The 27,546-nt window shown below is 29.4% G+C and overlaps 3 protein-coding genes across 3 annotated transcripts; 1 reads left to right on the top strand and 2 right to left on the bottom strand.

Moving 5' to 3' along the window:
• Nucleotides 1-681: 681 nt before the first annotated feature.
• Nucleotides 682-13,336, bottom strand: LOC100211408 (ubiquitin-fold modifier 1). The gene is made up of 6 exons (XM_065812915.1): nucleotides 13,174-13,336; nucleotides 12,853-12,909; nucleotides 8,457-8,514; nucleotides 7,375-7,414; nucleotides 7,257-7,289; nucleotides 682-800 (listed from the first exon to the last, which is right to left on the bottom strand). Coding segments are annotated over exons 1-6 (258 nt in total). The 5' UTR covers nucleotides 13,176-13,336; the 3' UTR covers nucleotides 682-732.
• A 7,643-nt stretch (nucleotides 13,337-20,979) lies between these two features.
• LOC136088061 (uncharacterized) lies at nucleotides 20,980-22,092 on the top strand. Its single transcript, XM_065811715.1, has 2 exons — nucleotides 20,980-21,508; nucleotides 21,606-22,092. Exons 1-2 carry the CDS (start codon nucleotides 20,980-20,982, stop codon nucleotides 21,701-21,703), a joined length of 627 nt encoding a protein of 208 aa, XP_065667787.1. The 3' UTR covers nucleotides 21,704-22,092.
• Nucleotides 22,093-24,272: 2,180 nt separating this feature from the next.
• On the bottom strand, nucleotides 24,273-26,133 carry LOC100212586 (counting factor 60). Its single transcript, XM_065812916.1, has 2 exons — nucleotides 26,018-26,133; nucleotides 24,273-25,889 (listed from the first exon to the last, which is right to left on the bottom strand). Exon 2 carries the CDS (start codon nucleotides 25,873-25,875, stop codon nucleotides 24,457-24,459), a length of 1,419 nt encoding a protein of 472 aa, XP_065668988.1. The 5' UTR covers nucleotides 25,876-25,889; nucleotides 26,018-26,133; the 3' UTR covers nucleotides 24,273-24,456.
• Nucleotides 26,134-27,546: the final 1,413 nt, after the last annotated feature.

Here is a 27,546-nt window from a genome sequence, read left to right on the forward strand (position 1 = left end):
TTTCTTCTGATGCTAAACTCAATAAGCTACTATTAGTATTATTACAACTAGTATTACATAGCTGCATTAGTATTATTAACTACAATTAGCTACCATTAGATCTGTCCCATTAAAATCTCATAAATTCAAAAAATCTTAGTTAGGGTAACCATCCCACCATCAGACATGTTTGTAGTAAATCACTTGATTTTCAGACACGTGATTTCACTCTGAGTTTTCCATTAATTTTTTTGTTTTGTTTAAAACTTTGGCTTCAGGAAGTATAAACACTAATAGAGATGTATAAATTATACATTTCAGTGTAAACTTTTAGTTAAGTGTTTTGTTTGTAAAGAAGTGTTTATAAAAAATACAAGAAAATAAAAATTTAGATTAAAAAACAGATTAAAAAGCAAGTCAGTTTTAAGTTTTGGACACATTTCCTTGTTTTCAGGGTTAGTCAGTTTTTTACTGTGCCTCTGGAGAGGATTATCTGATCTTTTTGTTGTCAACTATGCTATTATAACAAGAAGACATTCTTGGCATCGAGATGATTTATGATAAAGTGAGATGATTTATAATAAAGTGAGACAATTACGATAAAGTGAGATGATATATGATAAAGTGAGATGATTTATGATAAATTGAGATGATTTATGATAAAGTGAGATGATTTATGATGTGAAACAAAAAAAACACAAATTAAAAATTAATATGCAATTAAATAAATAAGTATATTTCATGAATTTATTTTTATAGCCTTCCAACTCTATCGCGTGGTATGAGACGCAATTCTTGTCCGTGTTTCAAAAATACATTCCCTAAAGAAATGTAAGAGTTTAAATTAAAATCGATTGAATAAAAAAATATTTATTTGAGAATAATTATATATATAAAGGAGAGTGGGGAGAAGTGGGACATGTAAATTTTTTTTCAGGTTAATTGAAATAACATTTTTATTTGATGTATAAACTGAACCAAACAAGTTTTTACGAACAAACCTTCTTTTTAGGCACCGATCCAATCCCCTTAGGTTTTCAGCCAATTATAACTAAGTATATAAATTTTTGCTTTTAGAAAACTGTGCCATTGGGGAAAAGTGGGACAAGTGTGAGTAGAAGTGGGACAAATAAATTTAAAACAACATTTTAACACAAATTATTAGATAGAAACTGATAAAATCATAAAATCTCCTAATCGGCATAAAAGTGTTCAAGAGCTTTCACCAATCAAAATAATCGAATGGCGACGGGAAGAAGTGGGGCGTAAATATTTCTTTTTTCTGTGTTACTTCACCCCAATATAAACACTTTTTTAAGGTACATTTCAAAATTAGGACTTCTAGCGCACGCAGGGAAACAAAGCAATTTAATTGTTTACATTAAATAACAGTATTTAGGCACCACTCCTACTTAGAAATTTTAGGCTGTCCCACTTCCCCCATCTCTCCTCTCTCTATTTATATATACACACACACCAAACTACATCTTTTGATATTAAAAAAAGCGTTTAATCTTTACAAAATACCTAATTTTTTTTTTTGTTCAAAAACTGCCCTAACAGCATTTTCAACAGTAATCAATGATTTTTTCAAACAAATTAATCACAATTATTGAAATCTTTTTTAATTGTGAATTTTTAATGTTATAAATTATCTTTAGAAATAACATAATTGTAGCAAAAATTGTAGCATAATTGATTGTAGTCAGTTTGAGATTTATTTTAAACAACTTCTTAAACAAAATAGAAAAGTAAAATAGTTTTCAAAAATAAAAAGTTCAAAAAAAAGTTTGGAAAATAAAAACGAGACTGTTTAAGTTTTCTTTTAAAGTTAACTTTGAAGAAAATTAAAAGGTTTTTTTTAGTGTAATTTTTTTACCACACCAAACTAGAGCATTTTCATTATATTTTCAAAAAAGATTTTTTTCGTGATGGCCCTTGGATATAAATCTTTCGCCTTCTTGCTGACAAATGTGCTTCTTACATAACTTCTTGGATTCAGGCTGGCATGGAATCATTTATTTCCTCTCACCATGTTTTTCTTCACATTGTGCTGCTGCAATTTCCAATTGAAACCGTTACTTTCATATTAAACAATTCTCCAGAAAACGGACGTCTGTTTACTATTGTTAGAAACCATTGTAAAAAGTTTTTTCTAACGCCAAAGCCTGCTATTCTCAGATCATGAAATCTCATATTTTATCTCAAAAATTAGGCTCTCATGACTTCTGGAGAATCTTTAACAGTATAAATAATAAGTGCAAATCTGTTATTCCACCTCTCTTGTATGGTTCAGATTTTGTCACCTCACCTAAAGACAAAGCTGAATTGTTTGCTAAGAACTTTCATCAATATCATCCTTTGATTCTACTAGTTGCGTTCTACCTGATATAGCCAACAAACAGGTTGATCCATTGCTTGACATTCGTATCACTCCAGCTTCTGTATCTAAAGTGATTTCCTGTTGTCTATACTTTCAAAACTATTCAACAAGTGCTTATCAGAGTCTTGTTTTCCAGCATGCTGCAAAGCATATATATATATATTAGGGTGATTTTATACAACCTTGTTTCCCTGTATCATAATTCGACGAGCTTTCATTTAAGATTAAATAAAATATTACATTCAAGGCAACTTGATAAAAAAAACCTCACGCACAAAATGATTTAAAAAATTCTATTTATTAGTTTTTTGGCCAAATTTTTGAAGTCACTGTAAGCAGATACAAAATTGAACACAAGCTGTAGAGTCACATGCATACAACATTATATAGGATCATCAAACGCGCAAGGAAGTCAAATATTCATGATAATGTCATTAGAGAGGATGAAACTCAGTAGGAAGTTGTACTTGTTGTGGCAGGAGTTGCGCAATTCTTGCATAACTTTGATAGCACGCTCACAGCACTGGTTGCTTTGGGCAATGTTGATTGGAGAGTCATCTGTTTTCCAGTGGGTTTTCAAGCAATTGAGAGCCTTTGGGTAGTCATTCAGAGCTTCAGATAGTTCTTCAAAATCTTCAACACGGAACAATTGACTGCTGAACCAATGGTCAGCCCATGAGTAAGAAATAAATGAACAGATTTTACGCAACCTGATCCGGGTCTCTGGCATCAGAATAAATGCAAGAAGGGCTAGAATGGCGCGAGAGTTCCAGTGTGCATTGCTGATGTTTAGGATCTGTTTGAAATTCACGAAGGGGATCTCGTTCCTCTCAGTTAAGTAACAGAAGACACAAGCAAGGTGGTAGAGAAACTTCATATCATCTCTCCAGCTGCCTGTTTCCTTAATCTGAGTTTTACTATTGCTGAAGGCTACTTTCAATTTATCGTAATTGCTCATCAAAACCTGCACAAAGAATTACTCGATGTTTGGTGATTTAGTCGACCTCTGGAGCTCATCGTTCATGACAACGTGAAGAATGTGGTCTAGCACATGGTGCTGGCAACTGATGAACTTGGGTTTGGGGTGACCTTTCTCTTCAAACATTTGCTCAGCCAAACAACAACGCCTGTCTTTTTGCCGGTATTCACGTTTGTTGTGTTGGCAACAATCACCACAACTGATCCCCACAGGTTGAACTCCTCTAACACATCCTGGAGTCCTTCTGCGATTGTTTGAGCTTTCCCATCTTTCAATTTTAGCGCAGTCAACTTAATTTCCTTAGGTTCATTCTTGAGGAACACGACCTGATATTCAAAGCCCTCAATGTGTTTGCCGTCAAAGTGTATGCTCCACTTCTCCAGATGAAGGGTGCTCACTAAGTGTTTCTTCACTTTAGCAGCTCTCGTGTAGATAGCCTTGTGGATTGCTGATTGATATGGGGTTGGGACAGCTTTGAGCATGTAACAAGACGTCTTGCAATGCCTGTTGGGTTATGCTTTCTTTTGCTCATTGATGCTGCATTGTCATCCTCCCAAGGACTGTCTGTACTGTTTTCGGATGAGTCCATGCTACTTTCGGAACAATCAGATAATGCTAAGCTGGTAAGTGTGGACACAATCGCTTCCATTGCCCTCTTTCGCTTGGATGGGTGGATGATATTGGTACTAGCAGGTTTGCCAGTTGAATAACCAACATGACCTTTGCTCTTAATTTGCAGTTTGTAGAGGTTCTCATCCTCTTTGCACAACCATTCGCCTTTCATCTTGGTCATGTCAAACAGTTCATTCAATGAACCAAAGTTTTGTTTTTTTCTGCAGCGCTCGTAGTCTTTCAGAAGTTTTGCTAGTTTTTCACAAATGGCTTGATCAGATATATGCAGGAAGTTCAACGTTTTGCTTCATAGGTCTTTAAGCTCTACAGCAATTAAACCGATCCTCTCTCTCCGTTCTTTGGCAGTGGATTCAAGAAATTTGAAGCGCCCAATGACATGGTTTTTCAGGGGCATGCGATATATAATTGTATTAACAATATATATATATATATATATATATATATATATATATATATATATATATATATATATATATATATATATATATATATTATATATATATATATATATATAAACGGAAAAATTTTAGAATTATCATGCCAACTTTTAAATTGAGGTTTAGACTAAGATAAAGATATTATGTACCAAATATTTTTTGAAAATATAAAATTTTAAGGGTCCTCCCACAGTATTTTTGCTTAAAATGTTAACAAATAGATTACTTAACAACTTTAACTTCTCACACAGCATTATTTACCATCTTATTTATATAGTATTAAAAACTTGACGTAAAAAAAATTAGATTAAGGGGCTCCCCGAATTAAATAGTCATTAGTTTTAAGCAATTTAACTTCTGTTATTGATACAATTTGCACTGCTTGATTAATAGATTGATACAATTCGCACTGCTTAAAAAAACAACCAAATGTTCATTAAATTTTTTTTTGTCCCTGAAGAGAAACTTGTTTGTGAAGGTCCTCCACTATTCGAAATAGTTGTTTAAACTGCCCGGGGTCTTTGAATTTGGTTTTGTAGTATTGTATAAGTTTAACACCTTTCTTGGTGCAGTCATTCACAACCTGACAGTACTTAACAACATTTTTACATAGTTGTAGTCTTTCAAATTCATCCTGTCCTCAACAGGCAATTACATCCAGTCTACCTGGCTTTCATTCTTGATTAAGTTAAATAGTAGCCAGAAGTATGAACCAATTAAAGAGACAAAAGTAGGGATGTTATCACCATTGACTTTCGAGAAAGATGGTTTTCCAGGCTTCATTTCTTCTTTTCTTTTGGTGTCGTACAGCTTCAATGCCATAGCAGATTGTTCAATAAGCAAAATGCCCTCATCGAACATTGCAAAGGCAACTAACTCTTCAGTTAAATACAAAAGGTGTCTGTTGCAAGACTGAATGGCTGCATCAGAAGCAGTTTAGTCTGTATCACGGTATCACTGTATATCCATGATGTACTTACTATCAACTTTCAGTGTGATAGCTGAGATGGGATTTGATTAAAAAAGCCTTTGCATGAAACAGCGCAATAAAGTAAGCCCTTCTTTTCAATTTATGACATTGATCCAGGTTGAGCAACGCAATTAGTTGATCCAACATGACAAGTTTCAAAATGTACATCTCATTGTGCATAAATCTTGCATGATGCGCACCAGGGTTTTTGAAGCTAAACACCAAGATTATGAACCAAGATTATGAACTGTCACCTCCAATGTAATTCATGTTAATTACAAGGATGCCTAGAATTTTTTTGTTTGCATCGTTTGATGATCCATGCCAACCACTTGCCAGAATAGCAACATGCTCCTTTTTCTTTCCTACATGAAAAAATGTTTGATTTAAATATTTTAGTATTTTTGGATATTTGCATTTCCAAACACCTTAAACAGTGAGCTAGTAATAAATTAATCATTCATTTACCAGTAAGTGATGAAAAAAGTTTCAAATCCCAATGATGGGATGGATGAAGAGGACACTTTTCCTGAAGTTTCTCTTTTATTTGGGCAGATTGTTTTTCTCATTCTACTTTATGGTTACGGTGAACTGATGATCGTGGAATCTGAAAATGATGTAATAAAATACTGCCAACTTTGACAACTTTGCTTCATCAGCCATTTAATCTCTTACAATGAGGCCTAATTGGTCAGAGACATCAGAATGACTTTGTTAACGTTGTAAAATCAATTTGAACAGCAACAGTTGACAATTTGGTTTTCCATTTTGGCTGAAAGAGAGAAGTTTTACTTTTAGTTAAGTAAAAACTCCCAGCCCTACTTCCATGTTGCAAGTCCAGATATACGTAATGTGTAATATGTATCAGCTGCTGATATGTCACAGAGTTAATTCATTGATTCCAAAACCTTGTTTCATCTCTTTGGTCTTGTTTCTTTTTGGGCACTTCTTTTCTTTCTTCAACACACTTTGCCATTTATTTGTTATCTAGCTTAACTGGTAAACGAACTCTATTCCAAAGTTCTGGTAATTCAATCAGTATATCTTTGAAAAGATTGTTGATTTCTTTAAGTTATTTTTTGAGTACTGACTAACTCTTAAACTTTTCTCTAGTCCAAATCCAATAAAATAATCTTGATGATTTTGTACGATCTTACTTTTTTAACTGAATAATTTTTCTCTTTTATTAGAGGTTCACTTGGTTTTGGTAGTTTACGAGAATGTGGTAATCACAAAAAAAGCATGCTAAATAAACAACTTGAAAAGAAATACTCCTTATACTAAATGGCCTGTTTAGACAGTCATCGTTTAAGAATAACTAGTTGGTTGAAACAAGATGATAAAACTTTTTTATTTAGGCACATAAGTTTTTATTATACAAAATCTTTTAAGAATACATTTTTATATTGTTCCAAATTTAAGCCTTTATGGTTAATAACAGTTAGTGATACCTCTAACAAAAGCTGGAGCAAATTACTTTACTGACTTTGGCAAGTTAAGTCAAATTTTTAATTTGATATAAATAAGATAGTAAATAATACTGTGTGAAAAGTTAAAGTCATTACAGAATATATTTGTTAACATTTTATGCAAAAATACTCAAAAAAGACAGTAAAAAAGGATTTTTTAAACTTTTCTGAGAGGGAAGACCCTTAAATTTTTACATTTAAAAAAATACTTGGTATGTTTTTCAATTTACCTCAATTTAAAAGCTGGCGTGATAATTTTAAAATTTTGCAAGAATGGGACATCCTAATGTGACTTGTAATGTGGTTATATTTATTACAAAAACACCAATCAAAATAGCTATTTAGAATATAACTAATTTCACAATTGATTTATTAAAAGCATTATCTGGGTTTACAAAACCATTACCTGCACTTTGAGCTGGATTGATACCAATTCCATCTAAACATAGTTTCAAATTAAAAATAACCAATATAATGTTTATATAAGAATGGAATAAAAAAAAACAACCATAATAAACACCTACCATTAGTAATTATAGCGCTTGTTGCTGGTGGAACATTAAACTATAAAATAAGAGAAAACAAGTTATAGTACTTAATGCTGGTTAAGAAGTTGATGGAATTATTAGAACATTTTCTTAAATTTGTTTAAGAATGTTTTATGATAAAACGCAAAACATTACTTGATTCATTATTGTTATTTTGTGGTGTATTGATGTATGAACATGTAGCTTATATGGGCATGTTATCATTTTGAGAGTTTGACATCTGAACATATTTAAATAATAGTCTACTTTTTTTAATGTTAAATTTTTGCAATTAATAACTGCTGTTTTTTAAACTTCCTGTTTCACCCATTTACTTAAAACTAAAAAACAATTCAAATGAGAACATCTTAAATGTTAAACTTTGAAAGAACAACCTTATATTATATTTTAACCACACACACATATGCATATGTGTGTATGTATGTATGTATATATATATATATATATATATATATATATATATATATATATATATATATATATATATATATATATATATATAAACACACACACATAAATGTGTAGATATCAAACTGTTATCCTATTTTTATTACATTAAATTATACAGTGTTTTTATAAAAAAAAGAAAAAAAAAAGAATAATGAAAAAGATTGCTGTCCCATGCCAAACCTTCAGTCGATGTAGCAGCACTCTCTTGCGACAACAGGCTATAAGATAGTCAATTTATGTACTGAAATGCCTAGCAACAGGCTATGTGCAGCAGTGTGATGTCAGAGATTTTATCTAAACATGTATTCATAGTTATAATTGAATTAGTTTCTATACATCATAAGAGTGACTTTAAACCAAAAATGAGTCAAACTCAATAATTTTTTGACATGACACAAAGTTGAACGATTTTAGCAGACATTCAAAAATATATATATTTTGTTGTTGTTTATATATTTTAACCAATATGTTTGAAAGTAAATATTATGTTTCATGATTTTAACTAAAGTTACAAGACATTTAACTTTTAAATAAAATAAAATTTCTAATATTTCTGTATTTAAATTGTTTTTAATAAAATCTTTTTTTTCTGAAAAAATGTGATTTACCTCTTCTGCAGCAAATCTAAGAACTGCAGTAAATGGAGTATCCTCAGGTACATTTAAACTATAAAAAGTTAAAACAACAAAAATTACTAAACTTTGCCTGTATATTCATATATTTTTTTAAATACAAAGATAAACATCTCTAAATTACAACTAATAAAATTTGTATAAATTAAAAAAACAACAAAAAATAAAAAAATTAAAGCTATAAAACTAAATTTTAGAGAACTAGAAACAAAAAATAACAAAAACTATTTTTTCAAAGAAAATAATTATTTGATTACAAAAAATATATATCTTGTACTGCATTTTATACAAAAATATTTTATTAAAAAAAAAATACTTTTTTCGAAATTTTTAAACTTAAATTAAAAACAGCAATTAACATACAATAAGTGAAACTTTTTTTTTTTTGTTATTCACCTCCTTAAGGCCGAGAAGGCCACTACAGATGAGGAGGCTACTTAATAGTGGTTATAACCCTCTCTCAGCTCTAACTCCGAAACACAAACATTGATGAACAAGGCCGCTGCGCGGAGAAACAAGTTGAGCACGGTACCACCAGGGACGTGGTGGGGATCGAACTGGTAATCTCTTGCTTAAAAAGCAAGCGCTTTACCACTACACTAACTAATTAATGAACAATGAAGAAGTTATAAGATGATACAATTAATTGAATCCTTTATTTCATAAACCCTTTAACTGATTTTTATATTGTCAAAAACGATATTATTATAAATGTGTATTATTAAAAACAATATAAATATAAATGGCCAACTTTGATCACACCGTTATATGCAGAAATATGTGAACTCAATCTTTTTAACCATTTGTATTTTGTCTTTAAATTTTCATTTATTACAGAACACAAAATTTACTGCAGAAAGCTGCAGCAAATTTTGTGTTTGACGTGTTTCATTCTCATATTTAGTATAGATGTTTGCATATTTCCTACCCATCCACTCTCACATTCCTGTCAGCCAGGTTTTGAGTGAAAAATTGAGTATCTATATTTTATAAGGATAATCTTACTGTTTAGTGTTGTGGAAACTTATTATAAATTTCCCAAAAACACTAAATCACTATTTTTATTAACGCTTTATTATTATCATCTGACTGCAAACCATTTTATTTACTAATATTCTCTCTTCATAAAATGCACAACTGCTAATCACTCCCTAGCAGATTATAAAATGTGCTTCTAAGCAAATATATAAAGTCATTATCTCAAATATGAAACTCTAATTACTTCCTAGTGACTTGAAGACCTGATTTACAACAGTGTTTTAACTTTTTATTTATGATTATTTGGTTTAAAAAATGCACAGTGAAAGTAGTTCTATTGATAAATGTGAAACAAAAATAATGTGTTGTAAATAAATAAATAAACATTAGCGGAGTAAAAGTAAAAGATAAAGAATACACAAACTACAAAGATTCTTTTTAGTTCAGAGATTTACTAGAACCCTTGATTCTAGTAAATTTGTCCCTGATGAACTAGTGTGCAACTGTCCCTGAAAATGATGTTCACATATTGATGAGGAAACGAAAAATGTAATTTGGAACAGTTTTTATCTATTGTTCAACCCAAACCCCACAAACAAAAAGTAAAACATTTGTGTACTACTTGGCTTTACCAGAGGGGCCAACTAAGAGGAACAGACTTCAAGCTTACCAGGTCCCTAGAAGTATCAATTTATCTTGTATTTACCTACAACAACTTTATAAAGGTTTGTGTTTTAAAGTTATAGGGTTAAGTAAAGGTGTTAACAAGAATTGAGAAAAAAAATAATGAAAAAAAAATAAACAAAATTTATTATATAAGTTATTTACTGTTTTTGCAGATTAACTTTTTTTGATAAATTTATCCATTCTAGTGAGTTATCAAACTGTTCATAAAAAGCATGAGTGTTATTTTTGTAAACTCTCCTAAAAATGTTAGCACACTACTTTTTAAACATAAACATAAATGTTTTAATATAGGTGCTATCTATTTGTCTAAATCTAGTCTAAATCTATGTTTTGTAAATCTAGGTAAAAAGATGTGCTAGCTTTATTGCTTGCCTTCAAACTTAATTTTTTAGACCATTAATTTCTTTTTTTAAATTGGGATCCATAGTGAAGCTGCAAACTCTAGATATGGTCTAACCAGAACTATGTATAACTGTTTTATCGTTTCAGTGTTAAAAGGTTCTTTGATTATACACAAGGTTCTTGTGGTTCACATGTAGCTACGCATACCTTATGGTTCCACATAATATGAGGAAAGACTCAAGATATTTAAACTGACAACAGAAGAGAGATGTCATCAAGGTAGCATGATTCAATATTTTAAATTTGAAAAGAGGGGTCTTAAGGACAGCAAGATTCAACTTCTTTACTCAGTGAAAAAATAAGTCATAACATAAACTAGGAAATAGTTGATTTATGTGAAATAAATGTTTTTAAAGACTTATAAACTCACAGCTGTTAAAGCTTAACATTTATATGTGAGGTTTCACTATATAAAAATGATTTTATACAATTGAAAGAACCTAATAAAATAAAAACTTCATTAAAATTTCATCCTTTAACTCTAACAAATTCCTAAATAATTTTATTTATCATACTATTTATCAGACTATTTTCTTTATTAGAGATCAGCAAATTCATTTTTGTCCCTTCAGAATTGAGACGTTTATTTAGAAGTTTTAAGTTGGATAGCTTTGAAAATAATTATTCTTTTGACTTGAAAATTTGTACCTAATGATATCAAAAAGAATCACCACTTATCATTCTACATCAAATTGGAACCTAACACTTGTCTGCTTTAAACAACCAAAAAGATTTATTAAAAGGACAATACAGGTGCATAAACATTACCATAACATATTCAGTATTGCCAATTTGATTAATCATAATGAAACATGTTATAATTACACAGAATAAATACACCAACTTTCAATGCATTGATTTTATTTGTTGATAAGGTTGAGTTCTTTGAACAACATTAAAAAAAAAGTGTAGGAGTTGTTTGTTGCCTATGGTAACAACACTTTACATTTTTCAATTGCAATTGTCTGACTAATTAATCTTGTATGGGCTGTACTCAGCTACTGATTAAATGATACCTCCTCGTTATCCTTTGTCAACTAATTGTGTATCAAAAAGTCTGTTCTATTAGAAACTATTCTTGGATAGTTAGGATTCCAATGAAACATGCACTCACTAATTTTCTATCACAAACAAGTTTTATCAGCTCTTTGTAGGTACATTTCTATTGTATAGCATTGGCTAAGAGCATTTGATAGTGGGTACATTTATAAACAGAGTGAGTCCATGCTTCTACAGTTATACATCCTTTTGGTTTTATTCAACGAAACGCAATAACCTCTTAAAGATACTTAGTTTCAAAAGAAATAAAAAATTTAACTTGTTGATTACCTAAGAATACCTTATTTCAATTTTCAATATCCCCATGCATATGGACATGAAACTAGGGTTGTCAAAATCAAGTTATTTTTGGAGGAGAGCGCAGTGCAAAACTTATTTTTTTATTAAGATCTTTATTGTGCTTTTTTACATAATAACTGGATTATGAAATCTCTACTTAAGACCTCAAAATATTGGAATTCTGAGGGGACAAGAGAAACCAATTTAGCCAATTTCTATTAAAAGTAAAATAGTTTTATTTTAGTAAATCAGTCTTATTTTTTATCTACTTGGAGGTAGAGAGCTGATTTTGGTTTTTATTGTGACAAATAATGAGTGTATACTTCATTATTATCATATCACTATGTTTGATTTTTCTTTTATGAATATGTATTATGTTTTGGGTCATGTTTTGCATCTTTTGTTAAATTTATTTAATAATAAAGTTTAGACTTTTCATTATAAAATCACTTAATATTTGTTAATTAAGTACATTTTTTAAGGTGGTAGTATACAATTTGCACAATAATTTGTGTTTTTATCAAATTAAAGTTTTTATGTGTTTACTGATATATGGATTTTGAGTTGATATATGGATTTTGAGTTGATATATGGCTTTTAAGTTTATATATGGACTTTGAGTTGATCTAGTTTATTTATACATGTTTAAAAAGTAACATTTATGCATAGTAATTTTATAAGTAAAAAAATCATATAATAATATAAAAGAAAAAATTATATTAATGAGAAAAATGTTTACCTAATGTCACAAAAAAAAATTAAAAATAAAACAACATAAATATACAAAACAATAGTATATAAGATATAAATGATTATAAAAAATAATAATATAAATAAACAAACACTTTTGGAGTTTAATGAAGAATAAAAAACTACAAAAAGCATATTAGTATTATTTTATCTTTGAAATGTATACAAATTATTCAAACTAAATAAATTTACAAAGAAAAATATTATTCAAACCTACACTTTATAAGGTAATTTAGGATCAGATGTTAAAGTGATTTTAAACGTTACCTTTGACCTAAAATAAAAAAAAGGAAGAGTTTTGATTAAACTATTTTTTTTTTTTAAGTTTTAATGTTTTTGAAAAAAAAATTTAATTACTTTACAAAAATTTAATTCTTCACCTTATATATTAACCATACAAACAACAATTGATACAGTTAAACTCGTACACTACTTTACAACTCATAGACTACGTTCAATAACAATAACAAGGATTTAAAAAATAAGTAATAACATAAGATACAATGTATCCTTAAAAATTTTTAAAAATCGATCTTACATTTTTTAAATAGTATCAGATATTATTCAATACAAAAATAATTGTACTCTATTGTGAAAATTTGTAGAACTCAAAAAGCACTTGCTTGCGCTATAATAATTTTAAAATTGGAGCGGTTGCAATGGGACCATTTTTTATTAAAAAAAGTTATTTATTTTGCTACGTCATCTAAAACTTAAACTTCACTAAATGTAAGTTTTATGATCAGACAGCATTTTTGAATGAAAAAAATGCAAACAAACCATCGGAACTTTTGTAGTGCTCCATATTTTGATTCACCATTATATTTCACTTACAGTGTAGTTTTTTATCATTTACCAGATTGAAAAGGATTGAAGATTACGGTTGAAGTTACAAGTGGAAGAAACCGAGATAAAGCGAACTTTTCAATAATTCTGGATATTGTATTGAGATTTAATATGGGGCGCAGATTTGTGAGTTCAAATACTGTTTGTCCTGATTTTTTAAGAACCGGTGTAATTTAAGCATTCTTGAATGAGGCTGGGAATATTCCAGAATTTAATGAGAGATCGGTGAGGTGAGCTTTAATTGGACTAAAAAAATTTGAACATGATTTAAGAATGCTTGTCGGAATAATATCAAGTGGCGATGTCTTGGGTTTGAGAGTTTTGGTTAGATGCAAAACATCAGTGGAAGTGACTGTACCAAATGTTGCAAAAATATCTATTGAGAGATATTGTTTCAAAATGAAATCAGGTTTTGGGATTGTAGCAAGTTATTTTTAGATAAAATTTTTTATACTTTCAATTTTTATAAATAATGACACAATACTTTCGTATTGTGTTATTAGTTTTAGAATTATTCAAGTGAATTCCCTATTTTTAATCTTTGCATCTTAAGATAACCATTTACTATTATGCTTGCTAAGTCTAATTGAATATTTTTGAATGGGTGCCAAATTAACAAGAACGGTTGTTATACTTGTCCTTATTTGTTCAACATAATCATCCACATTAGTTTCAGGTAATTAACAGAATGGAATCACTTCAATTTCTTGTATAAAACACGATAATTTTAGTTTTTTTTAATTTCGTTTCAAAAAGCAAACAGTTTTACTTTTTAAAGATTGATGTTGGAGTGTTACCCGGATCAAATAGTGGTCCAAAATACACTCATTTGATACTTAAGTACTGTTTGAGTAAAATGTCATTATGACAGTTTAGTAGGTTAAAAAGGTTAGCAACACCACAGTTGCTGGCATGCGAATTGGAGATTGAACTCGTTGTATCATGCAGTAGGTCTCTAGAATATTAGAAAGTCTTGAATTGATAGAAGTTGGAGTGGTACCTGGGTAGTTTAAGTCACCGCACAGAAGCATTTCTACAGATAATGTTCGACGTTTTTCAAGATGATCAAAGAACTGCAAAAAAAATGCTTGTCGGAATCATTGGATACGATCAATAAATAGCAACAACATAATAAATAAATAGTATTTGCAAAAAAATCCAATTAGTTTTATACTAAATTTAGTTTAGCAGTTGTACGTTCATAGGAAATAGGGCTTAATATTTAACTTGTCTCGATATATTATTACAACGTCTCCCCGGCGATTGTCAGATTAGTGTTGAATTGTTTTGAAACCTAGTGGCGCCATATCTTCTTAAATTGCAGCAGGATTTTCTGGTTTAATCCGAGTTTCTGTCAGTATAAAAATATCTTACGATTGATTCTGTGCTATATCATAAATGGTTGCAGATTTTTTTATAGCAGATTGAACATTTTGAATACTCAAGTTATGTGTAGATTGCGCAGAAGTTCCTGGAGCTCATTGGACCATTTGAGCTCACCTGATCGTGCGGCTTTTCTAGTGCTTCAAATTTTTCTGAGTTCACTATCAAACAACTTCTCGTTTTCTGTTTTGTCTTTTTAAATAAAAATAATTTTGTAACTGATATTATCCTTTAACTTTTTCGAACTCATTATTAAAAAATTTTGTGTTTCTTTGTTTCGTAATTCAACTAAGATGAGATCAGGTGATCCTTCTGGTCTTTTGGTATTTTTTGTAAGTCAAACTTTTTTTTTTTGCATTTTTTTTAATTGTAAATAAAAATATTGAATTCTATCCGTTAAAAAGCTTTTATCTCTGTTAATCTATGGTGTCGTTTGTAATCATTTTCTGCATCAATGTGTAATTTCCTAAAAAATATCATTTCACATTCAATCAAATCATTTATAGCATCTGTATCGTTACTGATAGTATACTGGTTATTGGCAGTGTTTTTATATTAAATATATAAATACTGTTAATAACATTGAAGTTTGGACTAAGATTTCTGGTAATATCTTTATCTTCTAAATAATATTCTTCATGAAGAAAAGAGTAATAATAAAATCAAAAATTGTTACTTTTTTCAGAAGTCTCATTTCTTATTATATGAGATGCTCTTAAGAACATTAATAACCTTTTCTAAACACTGATTTAGAGCCTTAACAAACTTTGCTCGTGCGGTCCATCTTGTTCTAGACAGATTTGCAAGCTGTATTACAGTGTCGATGTCTTCTACTTTTACCTTTAAATCTTTTTGTGCTTGATGTGAAGAAAAAATGTTTGAGAACATTAAACAATTTTTGCATTAAAGAATTAACATTGCTAGCATTTTCATGAGCAGTGTTAGTTCTTGTGGTCTTGGTATGTAAAGCACATTGAGGCCAACTTCCTCTTTTATATACTTTTGTACTCCCTTAAATTGTACACACATTGTTCTGGGGTAGTCATAAGACTGAAAAGCCATCTTTGATATGTCAATGCCTTCTTTCTGTAAAGAAGATAATTTTAGCTCACCCATAATCTTTATAGTCTTATCAGTGCATTTGACTGATTTCTAAAGTCTTTTCCGAATCTCACCGTTTTCACTCGCCGTTTTCACAACTATACTCATTATATCCTTATGCGACATATTGGAAATAGTATTGTCCGTCACAGAAAAAAAATTAAAGCTGTTAATTTCATCAATGATCTGGGTCTTCAATTCAGTTGCAATTAAACTATTCAATTTATTTTGAGATGATTTACTTATGCATATAACTTTATATGAACAAAGGACTCTATCTTCATTCCAAGCTTTTAGTGTGAAATTGTAGCGAGAGATGAGATTCACTACCGTAACAAAGCTACCTTGGTGAGCACTGTTAGATTCCCTAAACGCCAGCCTTTGACTTCCTAAAGTCTTCAATGTGTCGATAAGAAATTCGATAGTTTTTCTGTTCTGCACTACCTTTTTTTTGTTCTTCTATCAGTGCAAGTCTCTTGGGTTTATCAATAAGGTAATCTATGTCTCATTTTGATAAGAAAGTGATAATATTCACATAATGCAACTTTGTTTGCATGAGAGATACAGTGCGCCTAAAGCTCCCAAAGTTTGTCTTTCCCATAGCTTTTTATCATGGACCAAGATCTTACCTCAACATTTATTCAATCCTCTTAAGTTTTTTTCTTCTTTCCTGCACCATGGGGGAAAAGGCTGAAGACAAAACAAAATATAGTATCCTTTTAGGTACTGTACTTTTAAATATTCAAAGTCTTTGTAACACTTGGGATTAAATCTATTTTTACCGTCACTTGGGAAACTAGCAAGTTTTAGTTGGTGTGGCCTTAAAAATACGTCTTTTGTCCGTAATTGTATGTGGACGTAAATCTGGGTTATGGTTTATCAATGCTGGTGCATCTGATTTGTCAATTATAATATTTTGAGCTTTGATATAGAGTTTTCTACTAAAAGCATTTCCCGTTTCCAAAAATTTTTTGACATTTTCACCACAGAACTTAATGCATTTACAATTTCATTTGCAGTAAATTTTTTATTTACTAATTCTTCTTTACAATATTTTTTATCTCACTATATTCTTTAAGATTATCAACTAAAACAATTAAAATCCCGATGAGCGAAGGCCAATTTGTTGTTTCACTGCTTATTTCAGCAGTATCTTAGTTAATAATATTCTTTTCATCTTTTACTTCTATGCCAGTAAACTGAGGTAAATGATCTGATTCAGAACTTATTTCTGCCAACTTATCTGCTTGTTCCTGAACGGTAATATAACCCAGGTTTTCCCTTTTCGCGTCCTTATCTTGAACTTGCGTCCTCTTAAAACTTTTTTTATCAGATGTTGTTTCTTCTTCTATGGATATACCGCATGTTGAAGTTGGTAATTCAACTATTAGTAGGTCTTCTAACTTTGTATGATCGCTGCTTTGTATTTCACCATCCACTTCGACATCGTTATCAGCATTCTGATGTTCAATTATTTTTTTTTGAAGCTACAAAAGGATCTTCTGGGGCTCCCACTTATGAATATTTATAATTTATGAATATGAACTTTTTTACCATCATTAACGGATCTTTCGTGACTATAGTCTTTATTAAAAACTAATTTGCATACGAACATTATACTTTGCATCTCTTGCTTTTCATAGTTAGTGCTCAGAAAAATAAACGCAGTTACTAAGTTACCTAATCCCCCCCCTCTCACCCTAATCAATAGGTTTTTTCCAACAAATCTAATTCCGACCATTTTCCTAGTTGGAAAATTCCCAACTGTCTAAACCCGCGGCAAAGAAATTTCCAACTTTTCTCTTTCTAGAATCTGGAGATAAGGCTCCTTCCCTCCAGGCGACGGCCCTGATGACCAGCAGCATTTGGTCCGCAAATGACTTCTTTTGGACATCTAAAAGGCATTTAAAAAACTTTTTTTTTAAACCGAGCTTAAATATATAAATAATAAGTTTTAGTCAATTCAGAATGTTTTGCAAAAGATTTTGAGAACAAAAATACGCCTACGAGGTCTCCTCCTTATCCAAACGTGAGGACAGTGAGTTAATAAGATATTTAGTCTTATACTAAATTTATCTACAGTTCTTCAATTTAATCTAGTTATATTTTAGCGTTCGGAATATATGACCATGTAAATTTCACAACCCCTTCATTTATGGCTCACTAGAATACTTCAAAAAATATTCCTCTTCTTTCGTTAAACATTGAGCTATGTTTTTATAAATAGCTGAAAAAGAAAAAAAATAACTTGGATTAAATTCGAGATTCAATTCGATTTGCGAACAATATATATGTATATATACTTTTTTGTTAATTCACCTCCTCAAGACCGAGAAGGCCACTACAGACGAGGAGGCTACTTATTTGTGGTATAACCCTCTCTCAACTCTATAACTCTGAAACACGAAAAAGGCCGCTGCAGGGAGAAACGAGTTGAGCGCGGTACTACCAGGGACGGGTGGGGATTGAACTCGGAACCTCTCGCTTATGAAGCGAGCGCTCTACCACTACACCACTACCGCATATATATAAATATATGTATATATATAAATATATATATATCTATATATATATATATATATGTATATATATATATGTATATATATATATATATATGTATATATATATATATATATATATATATATATATATGTATATATATATATATATATTATATATATATATATATATATATATATATATATATATATATATATATATATATATATATATATATATATATATATATATATATATATATATATATGTAAAGGGTTCCCACTATTAAAACTGAGGCTAAAAGTAAGGATTTTAAGGAGATTTAAGGAGATATTTTCCTAATATTTAAGGAGATATTTTCCTAATATTTAAGGAGATTTGGTCGCAAACGACAATTTTTTGAAAGAAAAAGTAAGGGGAATTAAGGAGAAAACAGTTACATTAGAAACAGAATTTGATTTTTTTCAATAAATTTTAAATATAAACAGAAAAATAATTATAAATTAATATATTACTTCATATATATATAAATATAAATATATTCAAAATATAGGTTTGCAAACTATCAAAGAACTATATATTTTCTTCTTAATTAATAAGTATAATCCTTCACTTTAATAAAATTTCCTAAATGATTGAAAAATAAAAATAAATAAGGAGAAATTAAGGAGAGTAGTCAAGTTTTACCTTTTTTTAAGAATATTTAAAGACTTTTAAGGAGGATTATTTTTTTTAAGGATATTTAAGGTTTTTAAGGAGGAGTGGGAACCCTGTATGTATGTATGTATATATATATATATATAATATATATATATATATATATATATATATATATATATATATATATATATATATATATATATATATATATATATATATATATATATATATATATATGTATATATATATATATATATATATATATATATATATATATATATATATATATATATATATACATGTATATATATATACATATATATATATATATATATATATATATATATATATATATATATATATATATATATATATATATGTATATATACATGTATATATATACATATACATGCATGTATATATATATATATATATATATATATATATATATATATATATATATATATATATATATATATATATATATATATTAGGGTAGGCCACAGTCCCACATATATTTTTCAAAGTATCAATTTTTCTAGTAGCTGCATAAAATATTGTTCCTTTTACTATAAAAATCATTTTTTGTTATGAAAGTGTTTATGTAGCTCATCTCTAAGTTCTGCCGAATTTCATTTTAAGTTTTAGTTATATGAATAAATCCAAAACACAAAACTTCCATTACTTCTGTTCCGTTTTTTAATTTGTTCAGCATAATATTTACTAATGACGGCATATTTCTATTGTATTTCATGTAAACAAACAATACACGTGACGCATTCTTGTTTATTTAAAAATAATGTAAGCAACATAATCTACTGCAGCATGCAGCAGTGTTTTATCTATTTTAACTAATTTGTTGTATTTTGATTCGAATTATTCTTTTTTTTCTAAATATTTTGCATAAGTAACAGCCGCTAAATCATAAAGTTTACGTACAAAAAGAAATGTAATTAAAATTCTTTTTTATATGATTAAATACCATGAAATTTTACGATACTTAAAGATTTTTGATTTAAAGTAAAATAACTTGTTATTTTCAAACAACATAGTTAGCTTAGATGTGTTTAAAGATAATTTAAAAAACAAGGTTAATAAAAAAAAACGAAGAAGCACGTATCATAACACTAATATATTTTTTAAGAAAGCAACTAAATTTATTAATTCTATAATTATATTCATCTTTCCATTCGTTTTTAAGAAATGAAGATGTTTTACGTTTTATTATTTTTCTAGCAGTCATAAAATTTAATTCATTTTAACATTTTAACATGGCATCGCATACACAAAAAAGAAAAGAGAATTTGTCTGTAAAAAATAATTTGGCTGAGTCAATTAAAAAGAAATACTCAAAAGTATTGAAATCGACAAATGAAATATGGTTGGTCGGATATCCGCTGGCAGATATTAATACCAGTTCTCTGCCTACTACTAGAGATGTCTACAGATTTTTTAGGTTTATACTATTTAAAGATTTTTATAACTTAAATTTTTTATTTCCAAAAATAACTTTATTTTTCAATTTGAAAATAAACTTAAATTCATCTTCTGTTTTGCTTGTTAAGGTATCAATTAAAAATGATGAACAATTCGATTCAAGTGTTTTCTAAATGTACAAAAGAATTAGGTACTAAAAGCAACATTTCAAAGTTAAAATTAGCTGCAAAATTAACAATGAAAACCGTTAAAGTTTTTTGGGATAAAGCTGATATTCCTTGCAAGCAGGAAAAGTATATTATTGAAAGTATTATTAAGTTACATGATAAATGGAGAAGTCTTTCAAAGTCTAAACATAAATGTTTAGACTTTGCAAGACTCAAAAAAAGATTTACTTATTCAAGGCTTTAGAAAAATAATGGATAATTTTTTTGATATTAGTTCTCCGAATCGGAAAGAATATGTTAAAAAAACCAGATCAAATTTAAATGCAGAAGAAGATATTCTCTGGTTTTCAACACTCAAAAGTGGAGTAAAAACCGGAGGACTAGGTGGAAAAGATAATTTGTTAAAATTGAGTGTCAAAAGAAAAATAGAGAAGGAGGAAAAAGAAAAATTAAGAATCGATAAAGAAAAGAAGAGAAAATTAAATGATAAAGAAATTGATTTCAGCGTTTATAAAAGTGATAGTGACTCAACTGAAGAATCATTTTTTGCTGCGTCAAGAGGTTCTATGTACTCAGATTCTCAGAGCTCTTCTAAAATTGATTATGAAGTAAATAATTTTGAATCTTCTGCAGGTGTAATGGAAAATGTTGTATCAGATAATATCAATTTAATTTTGCCAAGAAACTTTGTTTGTCATCCAATGATAACAGCAACTGCTGATAGATGTAAACTATCAAACGCACAGCTTATGATGAATGTTTCAGCAATCCTGGTTCTAGGTTACTTTTTGATTGATATTTAAATCACTAATCAGTTTCATGAGTTTTTTATTAGTGTGATTAGTTGATAAGAAAAATTATATTCTGTATTTTTTAGGTGGGGTTAAAGCTAATGATGTAGATATTTCACTAAACACAATTAGAAGAGCACGTAAGCAAAATAGACAAATTATGGCAAGAAATATAATGGCATAATTTAAAAAAAAGTTAGATTAGATTATTTAACTCTTCACTGGGATGGGAAACTTATGAAGCAAATATCTGGTAAAAAGTTTGACTATTTAACTGTTTTAGTAAGTGGTTTTCCAAACTGCGAGGAAGGTAAAATTTTATCTATTAAACCTATTCAGTCAGGCACAGGTCATTCTATATGTAAAGGAATTATAAAAGATTTAGAAAAATGGGATCTTAAAGATAATATTGTTGCCCAAGTTTTCGATACAACGGCTTGTAATACTGGAGTAAGAAACGGAACGGCAACTCTTCTTGAAGAATGCAAATCTATAAAAACGCTTCTCTGGCTTGCATGTCGTCATCATGTTTTAGAATTAATCCTAGGGTCGTTTTGGAAAGCTTTATTTCAAAAAGAGAAATTATCTGATGATAATATAGAGTTTAATAATTTTCAAAAAGAATGGCTTCACTCTAAAAAAATTCCTCTCAAACTTTCAAATAGATCCCTTGATCTTGAAAATTCATTCTTAAAACAAAAAGCAAATGAAATTTCTTAGAGAAAGTATTGCACTCTAAGCACCACCCAAGAGACGATTACAAAGAGGCTGCAGAACTAGCAATTTTTCTATTAGGTGGAGAAGAGCCCAAGAAATGGAAAATATGTGATGCTCACCATCATGCAAGATGGATGGCGCATTTTCTGTATGCACCAAAGATGTTAATACTTAAAAAAGATTTACCCGAATCTGATTTAAAAAACCTTAAAATCTTTTTGACTTTTAGCTCAGCGATTTACATTAAAGCTTGGTTAGAAACGTCAAAGGCTTGCGATGCACCAATTAATGATATAGAACTATTTAATGATCTAGAAGCACTTAAAGGTATACCAAACTTCGGTGTACCTGCTGAAAAAGCCCAATATGTTTTAAGCAGACACTCTTGTATCTAACTGAGCAGGTGTCTGTATTAAGTTTATTTTCAAATAAACTTTCTCTAAATGATAAAGATAAAATTGAAAAAAAAATGCTAGAATACGGAAAATCACTTGATATCAATTGCGGTAAACCAACTCTTCCAGTGATTAGAAAAAATTCCGATATTTTATCTTATATTGGGAACAAGTCTTGGTTGATTTTTCATAATTTAAAAGATGATGGAAAATGGCTTAAAATTCCTTCTTCAGAATGGGACGACAATGCCTATTATTTGAAAATGAAGCTGTTTATTAAAACTCTAAAAGTGACTAATGACGCAGCCGAGAAAGGAATTAAGTTGTGTTCTTATTATCTCCAAATACTTACAAAGGTAAACCGTAAAATTAGTTAAGAAGAAATTATGAACAAAAATCTAAATAATCATACAAATCTACTTTTAGAATAAATTATAGATAAATAATATTTCTTATCTTTAGGACGAGGCTGTACGAAACGAAGTTTTTAACGTGGTTGAAAATCACAGAAAAGTTGTAGGCAATTTTAATAAGAAGCAATTATTCCTTGATTTAGCTGAGTATAAATAATAACCACTTTTTCATTAGCTTTTCTGTTTTTAATTAGACCCCAAAAAAATTCCAAATAAAATAACTCTTCTGTAATCCAGGCAATATATGATTTAAAAAGGGGTTATAAAGGCAGTTATTACTTGTATTGTGGTAAACCCCTCCCCATATGGGGGAGGGGTATTGAAAGTGTCACCAAATATCACATGGAAAGGGTGGTTAGCTACAATGTGACGTGAAAAAAACCTTTTAGCTACAATTCTTATTATAGCGGAATCAGTAAATTTTTAGCAAAAAATTACTTAGAGATATCTTTTTTAACAATAATAGCACTGCGCATAAAAGAGGGGGCGGGGGAGGAGTTGATAAACAAGTAACACAAAATTATACATGGGGGAAGTCCAAAAAGGTTCAAAAACGTGTTGCCTATTAAATGAACAAATAACAAATATTTCCTATAGATATAAAAATTTTAATCTTTTTTCACTTTCCTACAAAATCCTTATTTTCACATATTTTAGACTAAAAATGAAAATAATCAAATCAAATTCGGTAGCACTCAATGATATTTTTTTCCAAATTTTTTTTCATAGTTTGTATTCATATGTGAAAAGGATCACGTTTTTTTGCAGACATAATAAATTTTCACAATTTTTTGTTTTTGGCCTAACAAAATATATATATATATATATATATATATATATATATATATATATATATATATATATATATATACAGGGCAGCCCCGAAGAGATTGTAAAAGGGTGGGGGTGGGGATGACATATCTGATTTTTGCTGACGAAGGCCTTAAATGAAAAAAGGTTCTCATTCGCTGACATTTGCCGATTGCCAACTGAAGATCCAAATTTGTCGCCTCCGGTGTCTAAATCTGGCAACTAATTTTTGAATAAAATTTTCCTAGGGGTTTGGACACCTCTACATCTCCTATGGGTTGGCCCTGTATATATATGTACAATAATGATGATTCACCTGTTGTAATATATTGTAATATATTACAACAGGTGAATTACCATCATTAATCATATTCATCATCATTAATTAAAAAAAAAATCACAAAAAAAATACAACTTCTTCGATATGCTTTTTTGCAAAAATAAAAACTAACCTTTGAAAAACTACAATAATGCAGTTACCAGCAACAAATCAATAAAAAATAATAAACTATAGAAAACTAACTTTTACAAAATATTTAGCACATAAATATTCAAAAACATTAAATAGTAAAACTTTCTTTTTTGAAATTTAAACATAGCTATTATTCACAAATATATTTAATACGAGTAAACAATATTTTATAAACATTCTTCCTACTTAAGTCACCATTTATATTAAATGATCCATTAGAAACATAATCAAATAATGCAAGTAGTGAGCAAAGTGTTTCAAAATCACTTGATTTACAAAAACTGATTTTCTTTGCAATAACACCATTGTATATGACTCTAAAAAAAGTGTTCTCAATCTTTTGTTTAACACTTGCTGTAGTGTTACTCTTCAAATAAAACTCCACAACAACTCTTGATGCATATGGAGGCCATTTTCCATCATAGATTTCTAATAGCATCAAAAATGGAGTAATCATGGAGTCATGTCCAGAAAATAGTACAAATTTTTTGGATGCTTTTCCAATAATAATATCAAAAGCATGTTTAGCCATTTGTGAGAGAATAGATAGCGACTGGTGCTCTGCAACTGCACCATGTTTTACAATTGTGTATTCATGAGCAACTTTGAAAGCATCTTTAACAATTTTTGATGAAAGCTTTTCACCAGGACCACGAGGAACTCCTTTATTGTGGCATAACCGTGAATATAAAATATCAACAACTCTATTGATTGGAGGTAAATCTTTTTTTTCTATATGAAGAACATTTGCAATACTTTTGAGTATAGGAAATAACTTGTTTACAAACTCCTTCCAAGTTTTTGATTTTTTTTCAAAGAAACTCATTATTTCAGGCAACTTATGACAAGCCAAATTTTGATTATTTTCATCTAAAAGCATATGACCATCAGCAACTTGATCATTATAAACATAAATAATTACAGAATGGTCTTTTTTATAATCATAGAACAATTCTGAAAGTAAAGCAGCTGCACTTTGTATAGTTCGAGCAACATCGGTTGATTTCACTAATATATCTCGATCAACAGTTAGATTTTCTAAAAAAACTTTATATCTAAACTTAAGATATTTACCAAGAAACAAGTGCTGCAGATAACCATGAGGAGTCAGCTGCCCACCTTTACAATAGATAGACTGTTGTACTAACTCAGTATTTTTACTGTTTACCACTAGAAATGGACTTTTGCTCATGACTTTTTCAAATCTTTGCATCAAAGTACCATAGTTTGTTTCTGCTTGCTTATGAAACATGCATGGTATATGAACAGGGCTTGTATTTGGTAATGCATCTAATTCAATAGGAGCTCGATCACCATGTCTAATAATAACTTGAACTTGTAATAGCTCATACCCTTGAAGATTTCTTCCTTCATCTCCTGTAACATCTGCTGCTTTGTTGCAATAGGCCTGACTATCTTCAAAGAAGTTACTGACAATTGAATTATTTGTAAAAAGAATTTTTGGAACCAAAAGTATAACAATAATGCTTGCCAAACCAATAGCAATAACAATTTTCTTTCTGCGCATCAACATAAAGGCTTTAATCATTACTTTAAAATTTCCTGAAATAATTTTAATGTTTTATTTACAATATATTCATGTGATTTTCAAATACATAAATAGTATAAATAAATAAAAATGAATAGAAGTAATAGTTCAACGAAGAATAAAAACAATAGCAACAAATTACCTTACACTTTGGCTTTATGTAAGGACATAGTTTGGGTAACTACTTTATATACTACTAAAAAAAAAATAATACAACTTTGTGGTTTTAATTTTATTGAAAAGTTTTTTTAGGAAAAATTACGCGTGGTATAGTGTAACAAAATAAAAACTAAGCTGCATTTTAACTCAGTTTTTTAAATTTACAATAAGTACTAATGAAGCATTTGTTAACCTATATTTTTTTGGCAAATTAGTAAAACGTTTGACTTTTATTCTTTTATTGAGAAGTTTCACAGATTTGTAAAACGTCATTGATTTATGATAACTTTTGAGCAAATTAGAAACTTCTGAAGAGATTTTGAAGTTTAGATTTTCAAACAATTATCAACAGTGTCGTTAGCAGCTGTCGCGGTGCCGGCAAATATTTCTGATGTTAATTTCGGGAAGATTAATTGGATTAAGGAGTTCATTTTTACTAATCTAAGACTAAAAGTTTAGTATTATCAAGGACGAATTAATAGATGGACTTTTATTGCTTAAAAGCAAAGATATCCACGCTGTCAAATATTATAAATAACAGAAGCAATACAATAGAAAACAGTTGCGTAACGTAAAAATACTTTTTTTTAATTATTATACGTCAAAATGATAACAGTCTCCAGGGGCGGATCTAGGGGTATCCTGTGTTGCCCAGGATTCATCCTAGATCCGCATGTGTTTCCCAGGATTCACCCTAGATCCACCCTAGATTAAAAACGTGGTAGACATCTATCTGCTGGCAAAGATGATTCAATGTTATTAGATCTAGTTAATAAAATATTTATTCCCAACTTGACTTTTGTTTTTCCTGTTTCTGGTGAAAAAAAAACCCGATCATTTTTACATAAATGGCTACTTGAATATTCCTGGTTAGCTTACTCACAAATTAAAGATGGAGCATACTGCCTTCCATGTACACTGTTGGGTAGCAGAATTCCAAACAATATCAAAATAATCAACTTTATTCAAAAACCTTTTAAAATATGGGGTAATGCAACTCGTGCTTATATGGATCACAATAATAATTGTCGACTTCATCAAATGTCAATGCATTGTCTGAACATGCTGCAATCTAGATCTAATTCAAAAAAAATCTGATTGAAGTTGATAATCTAAGAAAAAAACTTATTATAAGTAATCAAAATAAATTAATTCCAATTATAAAGACAATTATTTTTCTTGACCGCAACGATATTGCTTTTCAGGTCATTGTGATGACAGTGAGTATCATCCAGAGATTAGAGAAACATGTAAAGACAACATTGGTATATGTAACTTTGTAGAGCTTTTAAATTTTCTTGAGCACCATATTCATACTGCTCCTAAAAATGCAACTTATATATCTAAAACCGCACAAAACGAACTTATTGAATGCTGTGGAAAAACAATCAAAGAAGTTCTAATTAAGAAAATTAAAAAGTCAGGTTATTTTTCTATCTTGTGTGATGGAGCCTCTGATTGTTCTAATGTTGAACAGCTATCTCTAGTTATAAGATACATTGACTGTGATAA

The sequence above is a fragment of the Hydra vulgaris genome, chromosome 12, assembly GCF_038396675.1.
Source record: "Hydra vulgaris chromosome 12, alternate assembly HydraT2T_AEP".
Taxonomy (NCBI): Eukaryota; Metazoa; Cnidaria; class Hydrozoa; order Anthoathecata; family Hydridae; genus Hydra; species Hydra vulgaris.

Bases quoted from the DNA above. Each gene is read 5' to 3' on its own strand.
- LOC100211408 (XM_065812915.1), bottom strand. The intron at 8,515-12,852 runs GTAGGTTTGAAT...AACTTTTTATAG, and splicing joins CCTAAATTACCTTATAAAGT to TTTAAATGTACCTGAGGATA. The intron at 7,290-7,374 runs GTAGGTGTTTAT...AACTATGTTTAG, and splicing joins AAGCGCTATAATTACTAATG to ATGGAATTGGTATCAATCCA.
- LOC100212586 (XM_065812916.1), bottom strand. From the start codon at position 25,875: ATGATTAAAGCCTTTATGTTGATGCGCAGAAAGAAAATTGTTATTGCT.
- LOC136088061 (XM_065811715.1), top strand. From the start codon at position 20,980: ATGGATAATTTTTTTGATATTAGTTCTCCGAATCGGAAAGAATATGTT. The intron at 21,509-21,605 runs GTTACTTTTTGA...TGTATTTTTTAG, and splicing joins TTCAGCAATCCTGGTTCTAG to GTGGGGTTAAAGCTAATGAT.